General features: G+C 38.3%; 3 protein-coding genes across 5 annotated transcripts in view; 1 reads left to right on the forward strand and 2 right to left on the reverse strand.

Moving 5' to 3' along the window:
* Positions 1-5,672, forward strand: part of abcg5 (ATP-binding cassette, sub-family G (WHITE), member 5) — a 13,275-nt gene extending 7,603 nt beyond the window's left edge. Inside the window, exons 7-14 of the mRNA XM_005727508.1 lie at positions 213-342; positions 468-681; positions 901-1,106; positions 4,350-4,488; positions 4,617-4,690; positions 4,833-4,944; positions 5,066-5,178; positions 5,488-5,672. Coding sequence (XP_005727565.1) covers positions 213-342; positions 468-681; positions 901-1,106; positions 4,350-4,488; positions 4,617-4,690; positions 4,833-4,944; positions 5,066-5,178; positions 5,488-5,672 — 1,173 coding nt within the window. The remainder of the gene's footprint in view (positions 1-212; positions 343-467; positions 682-900; positions 1,107-4,349; positions 4,489-4,616; positions 4,691-4,832; positions 4,945-5,065; positions 5,179-5,487) is intronic.
* Positions 5,673-6,803: 1,131 nt separating this feature from the next.
* dync2li1 (dynein, cytoplasmic 2, light intermediate chain 1) lies at positions 6,804-13,176 on the reverse strand. Of its 3 annotated transcripts, XM_005727318.2 has the most exons (13): positions 13,090-13,176; positions 12,873-12,999; positions 12,757-12,791; positions 11,765-11,834; positions 11,360-11,448; positions 10,955-11,144; positions 10,275-10,343; positions 10,067-10,144; positions 9,850-9,929; positions 9,284-9,354; positions 9,032-9,129; positions 8,820-8,912; positions 6,804-6,980 (listed from the first exon to the last, which is right to left on the reverse strand). In XM_005727318.2, the coding sequence occupies exons 1-13, from the start codon at positions 13,101-13,103 to the stop codon at positions 6,918-6,920; spliced, it is 1,077 nt and encodes a 358-aa protein (XP_005727375.1). In that variant the 5' UTR covers positions 13,104-13,176; the 3' UTR covers positions 6,804-6,917. The 3 variants fall into 3 exon arrangements, with proteins under 3 accessions (XP_005727375.1, XP_013764832.1, XP_005727377.1); XM_013909378.1 differs by lacking the exons at positions 12,873-12,999; positions 13,090-13,176 and adding an exon at positions 11,921-12,019 and having other exon boundaries at positions 12,757-12,866; XM_005727320.1 differs by lacking the exons at positions 12,757-12,791; positions 12,873-12,999; positions 13,090-13,176 and adding an exon at positions 11,921-12,750.
* A 133-nt stretch (positions 13,177-13,309) lies between these two features.
* lyrm7 (LYR motif containing 7) overlaps positions 13,310-14,259 on the reverse strand; it is a 2,326-nt gene continuing 1,376 nt past the window's right edge. The window contains exons 3-5 of the mRNA XM_005727317.2: positions 14,204-14,259; positions 14,043-14,124; positions 13,310-13,866 (exon numbers count right to left, since the gene is read on the reverse strand). Coding sequence (XP_005727374.1) covers positions 13,796-13,866; positions 14,043-14,124; positions 14,204-14,259 — 209 coding nt within the window. The 3' untranslated portion in view covers positions 13,310-13,795. The remainder of the gene's footprint in view (positions 13,867-14,042; positions 14,125-14,203) is intronic.

Here is a 14,259-nt window from a genome sequence, read left to right on the forward strand (position 1 = left end):
TCCCACTGGGTTTGAATCTGGGACTCTCCACCATTTGACCTTAGAACTGAAGAAGCTTCTCGGATGAGAGGAGAAACGTCTTCAAGCAACTTAAAGAAGTCCAGACGCTTTTCTTTGCGAGCTCCTGTGACTACGATGACCTGGATGACTGAGAACCTTCACAGACGTGCTGATGGAATAATATTGTTTCTTTGTGTGTGTCTACCTCCAAGGTGTTCAACAGGATAGCTATAATGAGTCGTGGGGAGCTAGTATTTTGTGGACAAACAGAAGAGATGGTGGATTTCTTCAGCCAATGTGGATATGAGTGTCCAGAGTACTGCAACCCCTTTGACATCTATGGTACAGTATGACATGACCCAGCACACTGCACGGTGTTGTGTTTTTATTATAAGTCTTCTTTTTTTTTTTTTAAAGATGATTTTTCCATAGCTTGAACATTAAAAATTCAATTTGATGTCAAACAGTTGACTTCACCTCAGTGGACACACGCAGCAGCGAGAGGGAGGCAGCCACATTCACTCGCATGCATGAAATCACTTCAGCCTATCAGAGGTCTACCATCTACCAGATCATGCTGGAAAAAATGGAGCAGAGCTTGCAGAGATCAGACAAGCCCGCCATACCCTTTAAGAGCAAAGAGTCACCCAGCGGTGCTGCCAAACTTGGAGTTCTCCTCAGGTCAGTGTGCTTGTACACACCACCCATAAATCTCTATTTAAAACTGAAATATGATCACAATATTCCAGGTACAAATTACAAATATCACTTAGTGTGCTGCTTTATAAAAGACATGTAACATATACAGATTACTTCCATGCATCATGATGATTTTTTTGTAGGGTATCAGTAGGTAAAACATTTGCTCATTAATTTTGCCTTTCTGTGTTCTGTGTGCAGGCGCACAGTAAGAAACCTGTCCAGAGACAGGATGGGTGTTCTGATGCGTCTATCCCAGAACCTGATTTATGGTCTGTTTGTGGCCTTCTTCGTCATACATTTAGACATCGACGTCACTAAGGGTGCTGTGCAGGACCGCATCGGCATAATCTATCAGAGCATCGGTGCTTCACCATACACGGGCATGCTGAACGCCGTCGCTCTCTGTGAGTTCCGCCAATACCAAACATCTGCTCACCAGGATGAATTAGTACATTTACATTTGCACGTCCCAAACACCAGGATGCTGCCTGACAGTTTTATATATATAAAAAAAAGAGGAAGCTGGATAAAAACTTTGAGTCAGTAACTTGAAAACATGATTTTTTTCTTATTCAAAGACTAAATTAAAACATAACTCAGAAGCAGCTTTGCTCAGTGCTAGTACTGACTCTTGATTCAGGATAATGTTGGCTTCCTTCTCTTGGACAGACAGATCCAATGAAGAGCTAATAAAAGCAGTTTCAACACTTGGAATCAACTCCAGATTCCTTTATCCGCTTATAGAAAACACACACACACAGAGGGATTAGGTATCAATTAATTTTGAACTTCTGAAAATATCTCAAATTGACTTTAATTCCTAATCAGCTAAATGCAATACTCTTGTTCAAACCCTTGAATTAAAGCTGAATATCTGCACTTCAGTGACATCGTGACTAAATTGCACTGTTTGACCACTGTGGTGGTGTACCGAAACAAAATCACAAAAAATGTATCACTGTTTGAAAATGTATGGACTTAACTGTATAAAATGCTGAAAATAACAATTAGACAAGACAAAAGACAAAATGTGAATGTCGACTTTGTTGTCCATACATTCACTTAATCTATGTGACGTTACAGCACATCTCTGTACATGTTTCTAACAACACTTAATCCACATGAGGTGGATACTTGTTAATTCTGAGAAATGGATATGAAGCATGTTTATCACAGCTGTGTGTGAGGCCACTTCACTTATAAAATCACTTTAATTTCTTACTTACTTTTGTCACCTTTGGCAAAACTGTGTAAAGTCTAGCTTAATCTTGGATGTTAAAGATATGTAGACTATTGGAGATAAGAATACATGAAAGAAAAAATGTCTATTAGAAGACCGTGCATGAAGTCATACTTTAGTTGCTGAGGAGATCCTTCAGTTTACATATTTACATATTTGAAATGATCATTGGGTGTTCATGACCTTTAATCTGTTCAGAGCTCAAAAAGTAAGGTTAAGAAAAGGACAACAATCAATAGACAAAATAAAATACAACTATTTCCAAAAAGGCTCTATTGGAATGTGGGTTTCAGTGATAGGAATGGATGAATGAATCATCTTGGCTGTATTTCCTTACTGTCGGTGACACCCTTCGTCATTTACAAGGTTTTATCAAAACATAATAAAAATGTTCCAGTTCTTTCCAGATCTGACAGGTAGAAATAAACCTCAGATGAAAAACAACACTTGACATATCACACAGTGTCATCATATAGGCCAGAAAGCAGAAGCACTTTGTGAAAAATTGAGTACACCATGATTCAGTAGCTTGTAAAACCACCTTTAGCAGTCTTACTACATCAGTCTCTCACACGGAGGGATTTTTGAACACTCTTCTTTACAGCATTGCTTCAGTTCATTGAGGTTTGCAGGCATTTGTCTCTAGAGAGCCATTCTGTTAGAGATTTGCTGCTGAGCTTGGGATCATTGTCCTATTATTCTGTTAGCCAAGCTGTAGCTGTAAGACTGTCAGTCTGACTCAAACCAAATCAAATGCCCTCCACTCCCACAGCTGACAGTTAATAGGTGTTTGTGTGGATATGTTGTGTTTGGATTTCTCAGAATGTGACACTGTGCCTTACAGCCAAACATCTCCACCAAGGACATTGTTCCAGATGTCTCGTGGTGTCTTCAGCTGCAACTTTAAACCTACAGTACACTGTGCTGCCATGTAGAGAGAAGAGATTTTCCCCAGGAAACCCTTTTTAAACAAGCCATACTTGATCAGTCTACTTTTCTTTGTGTGCGCGTGTGTGTGTGTGTGTGTGTGTGTGTGTGTGTGTGTGTGTGTGTGTGTGTGTGTGTGTGTGTGCTGTCTTGAACGTAAACTTTTAACTATTTTATGCTAACCGGGCTCAGTAGAGTCTGAATTGCAGCTGTGGGGTTTTTTGCAGTTTCCATGAGCATAGAAAATAAATTTTGCTCCGACGTCCACTCCTGGGAAGGCTGCCAACTGTTTTGAACTCTTTCTCACTGTAGAATGATGTCTTTATAAGCCTATAATAATTACTTCTTAAAGATTATATCTAACATCTTTATTGTTTGGCATAGATAGGGATGATTGGACATGCTGATGTTTAATTAACTGTGTGATTTGATCATCAGCACCTACCTGCTACTTACCTCCTTAATTTCTTTGGCAGTAGTAAAGATGTACTTAGTTTTTCATGTACTGCTTCTGCATTTTGGTTTAGTTAATAATAACATGGTGCAATATGTCATCTGTTGTTTTTAATCTGCGCTTGTATTTACCTAATTTGGAGGACCAGATGATTTTTATTATGTCTTGATATATAAAACCTAAGAGAGTATACTTTCTCTTTCCTATGACTGTATCAACATAGTCTAAAATCTTGGCTTCAGGTCTCCAGCCCTCACAGACACTGAGGAGAACAGATGTGATAAACGATCGGGCTGAGCTGAAGTCAGCCTCTGTAAACACTCAAACAATCAGAGGTTGTGCTTGGGGATATCATTGTGACCTTCAGTCTCAGAGATAACAACTGATAGGATTCAATGAAAAGCTTTTTTTTTTTTTTTTTTTAAAGAAACAGGCCCATCAAGTTGTCTTGGTAAATTTTTGGCATAAAAACAAGAACACCTGAAATATGGAGCGATTGCAAAAATCCATAATCACCATCATCCTGTTAAAGGAAAGCCCTTTTGATATATTTTGTTTTCATATGCATGCTTTCAGTTATGAGACAATAGAAAAGAATGAACTGTTCATTATAATATGCAGATTTTAAAGTACTGGAACTGAATGAAATATGGAAAAGGTAAAACTCCACTTAAGAAATTTTTCTGGGTTTTGTACTCTTGAAATCATCATATTTTTTCCCAGTTTAATGCAAATTTAAAAACTGCAAGCAAAACAACATTAAGCCTCTTATACATACATGTGCATGTGCACAATCACTCAGCATTATTATATCCCTTGAATAATCAGTCTCAGATTTGGCAGGCATCAATATTTGACAGTATTCGTTTATCTAATTTATATCTATTAAATATAATAAAGTTATTCTTTAAAAAATAAAGGAATAGGGTCAGGGTTTGTTTTTTTCAGATTTGGTTGATTTTATATGGAATGGACCAGAAGTCACTTTTATCTTTTTTTGCACCCTTTCTGTTTTTATACTCACAGTCCCAGCATTGCGAGCCATCGGTGATCAGGAGAGTCAGGATGGACTCTACACTAAATGGCAAATGTTCTTGGCCTACATCTTCCACATCCTGCCCCTCAGCATCCTGAGTGTCTTCATCTTCACCTCCTTCCTTTACTGGTTGGTCATAAACTTGATGTGTTTTTGTGTTGGCGGTGGAAGAAGCAAATTTATCCACTCAAGGATTTTGGTTTCATAGTCATCAATGTCTCTCCTGTGTGTTTGTCTCTGCCTTGCTTTGCTCTCAGGACAGTGGGGATGCATCCGGAAGGTTTGCGCTTCCTGTGTTTCACTGCTGTAGTTCTGGTGCCGCATGTTATAGGTGAGCCAATTAAATAAAAGGGTAAAGTGCTATTTTGGGGGGCACAAATATGTTAAATGCATTTAATAGCCACGTTTCCACTTTCTTTATCTTTTAGCTGCACATATTCATATATTTGTTTGTTTTTTTCCACTCTCATCAGGTGAGTTGCTGACTGTGGTGCTACTAGGTGTGGTCCAAGACCCTAACATGGTCAACACTGGAGTGGCTCTACTCAATATTGCAGGGATAGTAGTGGGATCTGGCTTTTTAAGGTAAAATCCCAAATATGCTTAACTTTATGATGAGAAAACTTAGAATTTATTGAAAATGAAGGTATAATAATGCTAACTCTCAGGACATATGCTCACTTTCCTCTCCTCTTCTTTGCAACAGGAGCACCCAGCAGATGCCACAGGTCTTTCAGTGGCTCAGTTACCTGACTTTCCAGAAGTACAGCTGTGAGCTGCTCATAGTCACGGAGTTTCATGGTCTCCAGTTCACATGCAGTAAGTTCATTTTTAACATGGGACCATCCTATTCTAGAGGGAATGCTATTTTGTTAATTTGGCCAATATCTACACTATTCTGCGAGTAGTGTAGAGGATAAAGCAGGAAAGATCATTAGAAATAACTGATTTCAATTATCTGTCTTACATTTGATCTTTCTGCTATTGGTCCTTTTAAGACTGATTTATAAAGGATGGGTTCAGGATCAGTGGTCAAAGTCACTCAGCAGCACTTACAGTCATTTAGACTAAAAGGCACTTTCAGAAGATGAAATCTCTTAACACTTTTTTGTGTTTTTGTGATTACAGATAATTCCACATCTTTGCCGGGAGCTTGTGTGGTCACCCATGGTAATCAGATCATTGAGGAGGGTTATCCTGGCGCATTGTCCCGATACACACTAGACTTTGTTCTCCTCTACGCTTTCCTGCCTGCTCTGCTGCTGCTGGGCATAATTAGCTTTAAGATCAGGGACAAGGTTGTGCGTCACTAAGCCCACAAACACGGCTTTGTGGGTAAAATCTTCTTTTTAAGTTAAGCTTATAAAGCATTTATGTTATGAAATTCACTATTCAGAGATGACCTACACCCACCACTGTATTAGGTACACCGTACCCTTTTTGCTTTCTTGATAATAAAGGGATGGACATTTTCAGCAATACTCAACAGACTGTTTAAATGATGGCCACCTGGTAGCAGCCCAAAGTGTGCTAGGAAAATAAATTACACCACCAGCAACAAACTCAACCACTGATATAAGACAGGATTCATGTTTAGTTTTTGTTGCTGATTATGCCAAATGTTGACCCTACCATGCAAATGTCATAGCAGAAATTCAGACTTTTGGTGAGTTTGTGTGATTTGTACCCTCGGTTTCTCTTTTCTAAGCTGACTGGAGTGGCACATGATGCCACTGAAGCCCAATTGCTTTAAGGTTTGATGTGTTACGCATTCAGAGATGCACTTCTGCTTATCATAACGAGCGCTTTTTGAGTTACTGTTGCTTTCCTATCAGTTTGAGGCATTAGGACAATCAAAAAGCCATATTTTCTTTTTCAGAACATTCTCCTTAAACCCAAGAGATGGTTGCACTGGAAAAATCCTAGTAGATCAGCAGTTTTAGAAACGCTTCGACCTGCCTATCTGGCACCAACAACTATGTCATGATCAAAGTCACTTAAATCCTCTTTCTTTCAAATGCACGCTTTGAATTTCAATGTCTTACATTGTTACCACGTGATTATCAGATTAAACATTTGTGTTAAAGCACTTTAACAGGTATACCTAATAAAGTGGTAGTATAAGCACTTAGAATAAGTTTAAATGTTTACACTTGATGCACACAATGTAGTACAGCACGGTTTATCTCTGTTCACTGGGATGAAGCCATGCACATTAAAACACTTAAACATCTGCAGATGTTCTGTAAACTGCTTGAAACATGTTACCTGAAAAACGAGCATGTTTATGGCATGTACAGTTTTCTTGTGGTAACCTTAATCCTAGAACCACTGATGGCCGGGAAGAAAAAAACATAAATTTGTTTGTTTTGTTTGGAAGAACAAACATTATTATTGGTAAGCTAAAACTATATTTTTCTTGATTAAAATGTCAGCATTTATTTATGTAATTATAGAAAAGTACAACAGAAAATATAATACAAAAGTAAACAAATAGAATATATATACTCTATGTACATTATAACATGTTGTATGTGTGTAATAAAGCAGAAGATATCTCATGTCTCCAGCTCTAGACCTTTCCATGATTTCGCTGCATTCCTTTTATACTGCTCCAACTCCTGAAAAACAGACAGATGTAACACTTTTCACATATTACTGAGGCAATACAAGAAAATCAAAACAGTGCAGGTAAATGCAAAAACACACGCTACTGTGAAGAAATACTCAAGACTAAATCTGATGATGCAGATGAAGGAAGGTTCCACCAAAGGCAAACGTTTTCAATCTTGTTCTAATTTTACTGTTATAAATTTTAACATATAACATGCCAACTTTGGCGTATCGAGTTTGAGATGCAGCCCTCTGGTTTTTTCCAGCTGAACATTGCACGTCTGACCTTGTTTGACTCCAGGGACGACTGGCACACACCTGAATGCTCCACACTTCGAAAATGCCAAAACGTCTACGTCTACAGAGGCGCTCACACCTCAGAGCAGTACTGTGAAACCTTCTTTTTTTTATATCAGTGTAAATAACCACAAGATACTGAAGCCACTAAACTACAACAAATACACATTAACTAGGGGAAAACAACTATAGTTAATTAGCTTAAAACTCTTAAGATTGGTCTTTATTTGTATTCGTACTGAACTATGCATTTATACATTTTTACTTCGCAAACCTATCTCTAAATTCATTGTGTTGTCTCTCAAATAAAGAGGTCATTTCTGACTACCATGATCTGCTGAGATTCTTTTTAATCCAGACTAGAGGGTGCTGTCTAGAAAGGAGTTTCTCAAGACTTATTTGGAATTAACCTTTAGCCTGTTTTTCTATTGAGTTCTCAGACCACACAATGGCTGAGTGAAACGACGAGCGCCAGGTGAAAGTCAGTCAGCGATAACAGCCGGTGACTCCATCGGGTTACTGCAGTTCAAGTTCCAGAGTGGCACTATTGCAGGCAGGAATGAAGACAGCTAATCTCTAAGTTTATCACCACAGGATATAAAGTTACAGCCTGTTCATTTCAAGACAGAATCACTACTAGAAACAGACTACTAAAGGACAAAGTGTTACTTTGGAACATTAAACTTCTTTAAGATGTCGAATGAGTTTCTCCATTTGTATATTTTGTACAGCGTACACAGTTTTTAACTCTGTTACCCACGCCAAACAGGCCATGTCATTCGATTGATTTGTCTGTTTGTTTAGCGATGTTTCTTTGTTTAGCTATGCAGGATTACTCAGAATGTTATATGAACAGATTTGCATTGAATTTTTACCACAGCCTCGAACGCAACAATACAAATCTGGATTTGGATGCAGGAATTTTTGGGGGATATTTTACTATTGGGAGATGGAAAAATTAGACATCACATGATATCTTTGCAAATTCATATAAAATTGAAATAAGGAAAATCGGATAATGTCAAACTGAACTGAAGTCAGATATCCTTCTGGATCCAGAGACTGAAGTCCTTCTGTCATTTCGACCTTGCAATTTCAGACTGCCCTTAATAGTGTTTAAAAAAAGAAATATACAATATATTTTTATTCTGACTATTAATATATTATATATTAATTAGCTTTTGTAACTTTGTATCCCACGAGCTTGTCATTTTAAGCAGGGTTATTATTTTATAAACACACATATCTTAACAGCCTCTTTTATCTGGGCTGCCATTATGTCTAATCCCTTTATCAAACGAAACTGTGCTATGTCACAGAAACTTATCTTCTTCATTTTGCGTTAAATGCTTTAGTGATTTATTATCTTCCTAAATACTTGCTACCCCTCAGAAGGAGGACAAAAGTCAGGGTCACGAATCTGAGATAAGTGAATGGGAATTCTGATTACCACTGATTAACCACCGTACTGCCAACTCATGAGTCAAGAGACTTGACTGCAGTAGGTCTGTCAAAATAAATGCAATGCAAACACGTATATAATGTATTACCTGGTCTTTCTGGGCTCTCATGGCATCAATCTGAGGCTCACTGTACTGGGGATCTTTGGCTGGATCCTTTAGCTCTCTCTGCTCATTTGTACTCTGCAATGACAAAGTTGGTTAGACGAACAGATGCTTTTAAATCATGCAAAAGAAAAAGTAGTTTGTCTACATAAGTTGGATTTTGCAGAAGACAAACATGTTGCCAGAAGCTTAACTACCTCTGGGGGGAAGACACGCTCATACACTTTCTTCCAGAGGTCTTTTGGATTTTTAGCATGGAGAGACGTTATATCCACATCGACAGTAGGTGGGGAACCTATATTAACAGATTTTAAATAAAATATCACACCAAATGTTAAATAAAGGAGGGTGGATTTAAAGGAGATGTTTTGTTTCATCACAGAGTTTTGTAGTTTATTCAAAACTTGAAGACATTTCTACTTTTGGCTACTGGGGGGCGCTGTGCTCACCTATTTGACCGAAGGAATCAGAGCCTGCCGGAATGATGAGCGGCTTGAGGGGGTCAGAGGAAACAGTTTTCCTGATTACAGAAAAAAAGAACAAGAAAAACAGTATTACAGCTAAAACATTAACCAACAGACCCCTAACATAGACAGCATTTTACATTTTTTTTGAAATACTCAATGAGAGCAACACACATATTCCCTTCTAGAAACAATGACAGTTGTTTGTAAGTAGCAGCCATGCTCCTTTAAATGCAATATCTAATACCTCCATCATAAACAAAGGTAAAGATTATAGACTTCTGAGTGTGTATATCTATCTGGAGCTGTCCCATCACATGATTATATAACTAAAGTGAATATCCTAAGCTCACACTGTTTATGAAAACCTGTTCTATATCATACAATTTTTATACAGTACAAAAATGTAAATAAATCTGCAATGAGACTGTGAAATCTAGTATTATCAAGCATTAGTGGTAACATTAAAGTAACTCTATTGACACTATAATCTAAAATGAAAGCCCATGCCCATTACTGCTTTGTGTTCAATGTTGCTTTATCCTCCTCACCCTCTCTCCAAACTGAAAGCCAGGTGCAAGAAGAAGCTCTTGGTTTTTGATATAAGGCTCTCTGATTTGATGCTAGTGAACTAATCAAAGCATTAGGAGACACAAACACAAATACAAAGCGGTGGTTAGAGACAGCAAACCATAAGAAATATATGAAAAAGTGCAAAATTATTTGTTAAATACAAATGTGCTGCAGGAGCATTAAAAACATTCTTACAACGAGAGAGGCCGCGTAGTAATGAGCAATAAAACGCAGTGTTTTACTGACAACTTTCTTCTTGTCAGAGTCAAATTCCTGAAAAGCAGATGGGAAAATTGGAAATCTTATATACAAATATTACTGAAATTCATGATCTAATAATAATTCTGTGTACGTGTCTTTTTTTAATAAATCATTTAAAAAGAGTACAAACACTGTGTTTTACCTGGAAGATGTCGTACTTGCTCCCGATGATGAGCAGAGGAACAGGAAAGGGACTGATCAACTCTCTGTCCTGCTGACAGAATCACAGTTAACTCTGGAAACAGCACCAGCCTTACACACTTTTACACTTTTAGTTGAGATTTGCTTTTTGTTCCCTCTGACAATAAAATATCTATTTTCTTGGTTGCATTTGTCAGGTCGACGCACATTTTACTTTGTGACATTTGAGTGTTTAAAAAGCCAGAGGCATGAGTAGTTCATGTAAACACTTTAAATATGCAACTTGTTACGGATGCCTCAGTGCACCAGCACATTTACCCATTGATGACTGTTTTTTTTATCATCCTTATTAATCTGCAGTCTCTTTGTGCTGCATCCCTTGTGCTGATCGACTGTAGAGGCTCACCTGTATCAACATAAACCCTGAGGAGGCAGAGCTGCCTTTTCCCTCAGTGCTTTTTACAGTCTATTATGTATTAGCTGAGATGGAAGTTACTTGTGATCCTGTTCTTGGTTACATTAATTTAGTCTAACGATATTGATATTATTAGATAATAAATGGTTAAAGAAATTTGCTTCATCTCACATGTTGAGTTTCTTTGAGTCGTGGATTTAGAAATTGTAACACAGCTATAAAATTGCTGTAATACAAACTGTATGTGTAATGAGACAAGGTCTTACAGGATAGTCTTTAGGTAAGACACGTGCTGCTGAGTGGCTGGGAGTCTGGTGTTTGACTCCGGGTTTGGATTTCTGTACTTGGGAGGAGGTTCTCTCTAGGTGAGCCTGTGCAGCCTGCAGTAGCTTCTCCATCGTTCCCCACAGAGCGTTGGGTTTAGACAGGTCCAGGACGAGGATGACTGAGAGACAGCTGAACAAGACAGGAAAGGAAAGATGGCTTTCCTCTGAGGTTCAGACCAAGAAAACATTCTTCTTCTCTACTGACATGACATTGCTGTTCAAGAGATTCAGATTTTAAAGATACAAATAATAATCTGAACAGAAAAGATAAATAACATAATTCACACTGTGAATGTGTCAAATACTGACCCCTATTCAAAAGCAGGATGTTTGTAAGAGACCTACCTGATGGTGACAGGAGTGATGGGGATCTGGACGAGGTCTGACAAAGAGGTCCCTCCTCCCAGCTCCCATAGATGGGCTATGTCTTTAGGCTGAAAGAAGTATATAACAGTTTTATCTTGAAGTTACATAAACATCCAGTGCAACCCTAACCCTCTATGGCTTGTTCCACATTTCAGCTGCATTTAATACCAAGAACTAAAATATTTACTTGCATAATGAGCACATCCTGCCACATAAGTACACTAAACGTACTCTCTAATGTGGTCACTGTGCTGAAACACTGGAAGGAAGTTCCTTCCTACTAACGCAAATAAAACATATACAGCATAAGGTGTATAACCACATTTGTCTTCTCATTTTTAAGAGACTAAAGCAAAGTGTCCAAGACTAAAAGGATTTACTTACCGTGTTGTGTCCTCGTGCTCGTCTGCCAAAAGTGTACTCCAAGGCCAGAGTTGGTTTGGATAGTTCATCTCTAGTAGACAAAAAAAAAAAGTGTGTTTATACAAAGTATGATGTCATGAAACTAACTTGTGCTTTTGGTTAAATATTTTACAGTACCTCATTCGTGTGTTTTCTCTAGATCAGCAGAGACACACTACACTTCCTTCTGGCCTTCTCTGTATTTCTCCATTAACACTCTCAAAGCAAACGGTACATCTGTAGAGGTCGTTCTAGACATGAGCCACACTGCTGCTCACCAACCATCACCCCGTTTCCCAAACAAAGCTTAAACTCTTTCCCATATCTTCATGGTATGTCTTAACAACTCTATCCCTCTGTTGTCACTACAGCTCTGCACATCATGCTTGTTCTTGAAAATCACTACACTTCTTTTCCATTCCTCAGGCATCCTCTCACTCTTCAAGAGTCCACTCTTAGCTCACAGCTGCCATCACTTCCTCCTTACTGAACTGTCCTCCTCTCTCTCATGTTCTTCATTCATTAGCTCTTCAAACTACTTCATCTTCTCAACAGCCTCTCATCATTCATTAGTACACTTCCTTCCAGCTCAATCTTGCCGCCAAGCTAATTTTCTTTCCTTAGTGCCGAGCCTCACATAAGCCTTTCCTTATGTGAGGCAGATCTACATGCTTTCCCAAATTTTTATTTGTTAACCCCTCCCTTTGAATAATTGCCAGCACTCCCTCATCCCACCACCAGGTACTCCTTGTTTTCCTTTCTTATGTCAATAGGATACACCAAATACTTTCTTGGCAATCTCCCTAAACACTTCAGCCATATAAAAGCTTTGCCAAATATTGACTGTAAAAGGATCAGCTTTAGCTTTCGTGTTTCACTTTGCATGGTGTAAACTGCCCCTGCAATGGGTCTGAATAGTGAATATGAAGAGGGGTTTAGAGCACTCTAGTCTGCCCGGGCATCATCATACCAACCTGTCCAAGCACCTGAGGAGAATGGACGTTTTGCCCTAAAAAATAAACGGATGTGAGTTTACGCAGTACAGTAACAAGATACAAGCGCTTCCGTGTGAAATCAATGACACACACACCCCAGCTTTGCTCCCCATCAGAAGCACCGTCCGCTCGTTCACAGCCTCTCCACCGTCCCTGTCCTCTGCACCTCCGCTCTCCCGGCTGTGGACCTCCGCCGCAGCCAGCTCCCATAATGTGTCCGAGCTGACCCATACGAGACGAGTCGGTCGACAGATATTATTATTACTGTTATCACAGTAAACAGTTATAATGATAAAATAAAGTAATTCTCACCTTATTTTTGGCATCGAGCTCGATGGTTAGCGAAGGCTACACAGCTAATAGGAAGGCTAACCGTTATAAACGTTGCCAAAGCAACAGCGCGTTTTGATGACGTAACCACCTTATGTTTTAATGGACATTGTGGGATATGTAGTTTTACGCAGACAGACTATAAACTTGTAAAATACATTTCCATATTGTCATATCTACAATCTGCTATATGCCAACAATGTTTTAAATTAAGGTATCCTTTATTACAGATATATTTCACACAGAGGTTTTTACAAAGGTTTTCAAAGATAATTCTTTTTGTGGCTTTAAAGCAGAGCTGATTCTTGTTGTCTGTGGTTGTAACAGCAAATTAAGTCTGGGACACTCTGGAAATACTTGTAGTTAATCAGATAACAGTTTACATTTTTTACAGTACCAGCAAATTAATATTTTCCCCTTGTTTGATTCAATCATATGAAGAAGCCAGCAGATAATGTTTCAGTTCCATTTCATAACATGCTGTACACGAAATGACACGATCCAGTTTTCCCAGCACAGATTCCTTGAAACAGAACGAAGTAGATCCTTGCTGAATCAAAAGTGTTGAGATGATCTTATATTTTATTATTTTTTTAATGTTCCTTCTATAAAGCCAAACTGAAGATGAAAAGGCAACAAATGATATATAGTCTCTTTCCTGGTGATCATGAAGTTATCAAATGGTTTGTCACGACTTTTCCCTTGGTTTGTCACAATAGGGGACGTTTTCTAGCAGAAGGTCATTTCTGGGCCGAAGCACTGAGAATGAGGAGAAAAAAAACAAAAAACAAAAAACACAATCGTATCATTAGAGGAAAAAAAATCATTAGCAAGTATATACATTATGATACTTGATGTATGAGTAATCTTTGCATGCACATGCTACTTCCTTAATAAAAAGAAGAAAAAAAAAAAAAAGACAAATCATGTCATACACAGCTTATCTTCTGCTACGTGTTCCATTTGCACCACACTCTGTCGAAGGACGATGTCCACGTCTGAGCCCATTTTAATCAGCTATAAAAAAAAAAAAAAGTAAAAGTAGAAGTGAAATAAAGTCAATTTTATTTTCAAATATCAAAATGCTTCACAGTACCTTCTGGATGTTTTCTTCTGACGTTTCATTTTTGTTTTTCCGAAACTCCTCATTGA

Source organism: Pundamilia nyererei, unplaced genomic scaffold, assembly GCF_000239375.1.
Source record: "Pundamilia nyererei isolate P.nyererei 1_Seehausen unplaced genomic scaffold, PunNye1.0 scaffold00024, whole genome shotgun sequence".
NCBI classification, from domain to species: domain Eukaryota; kingdom Metazoa; phylum Chordata; class Actinopteri; order Cichliformes; family Cichlidae; genus Pundamilia; species Pundamilia nyererei.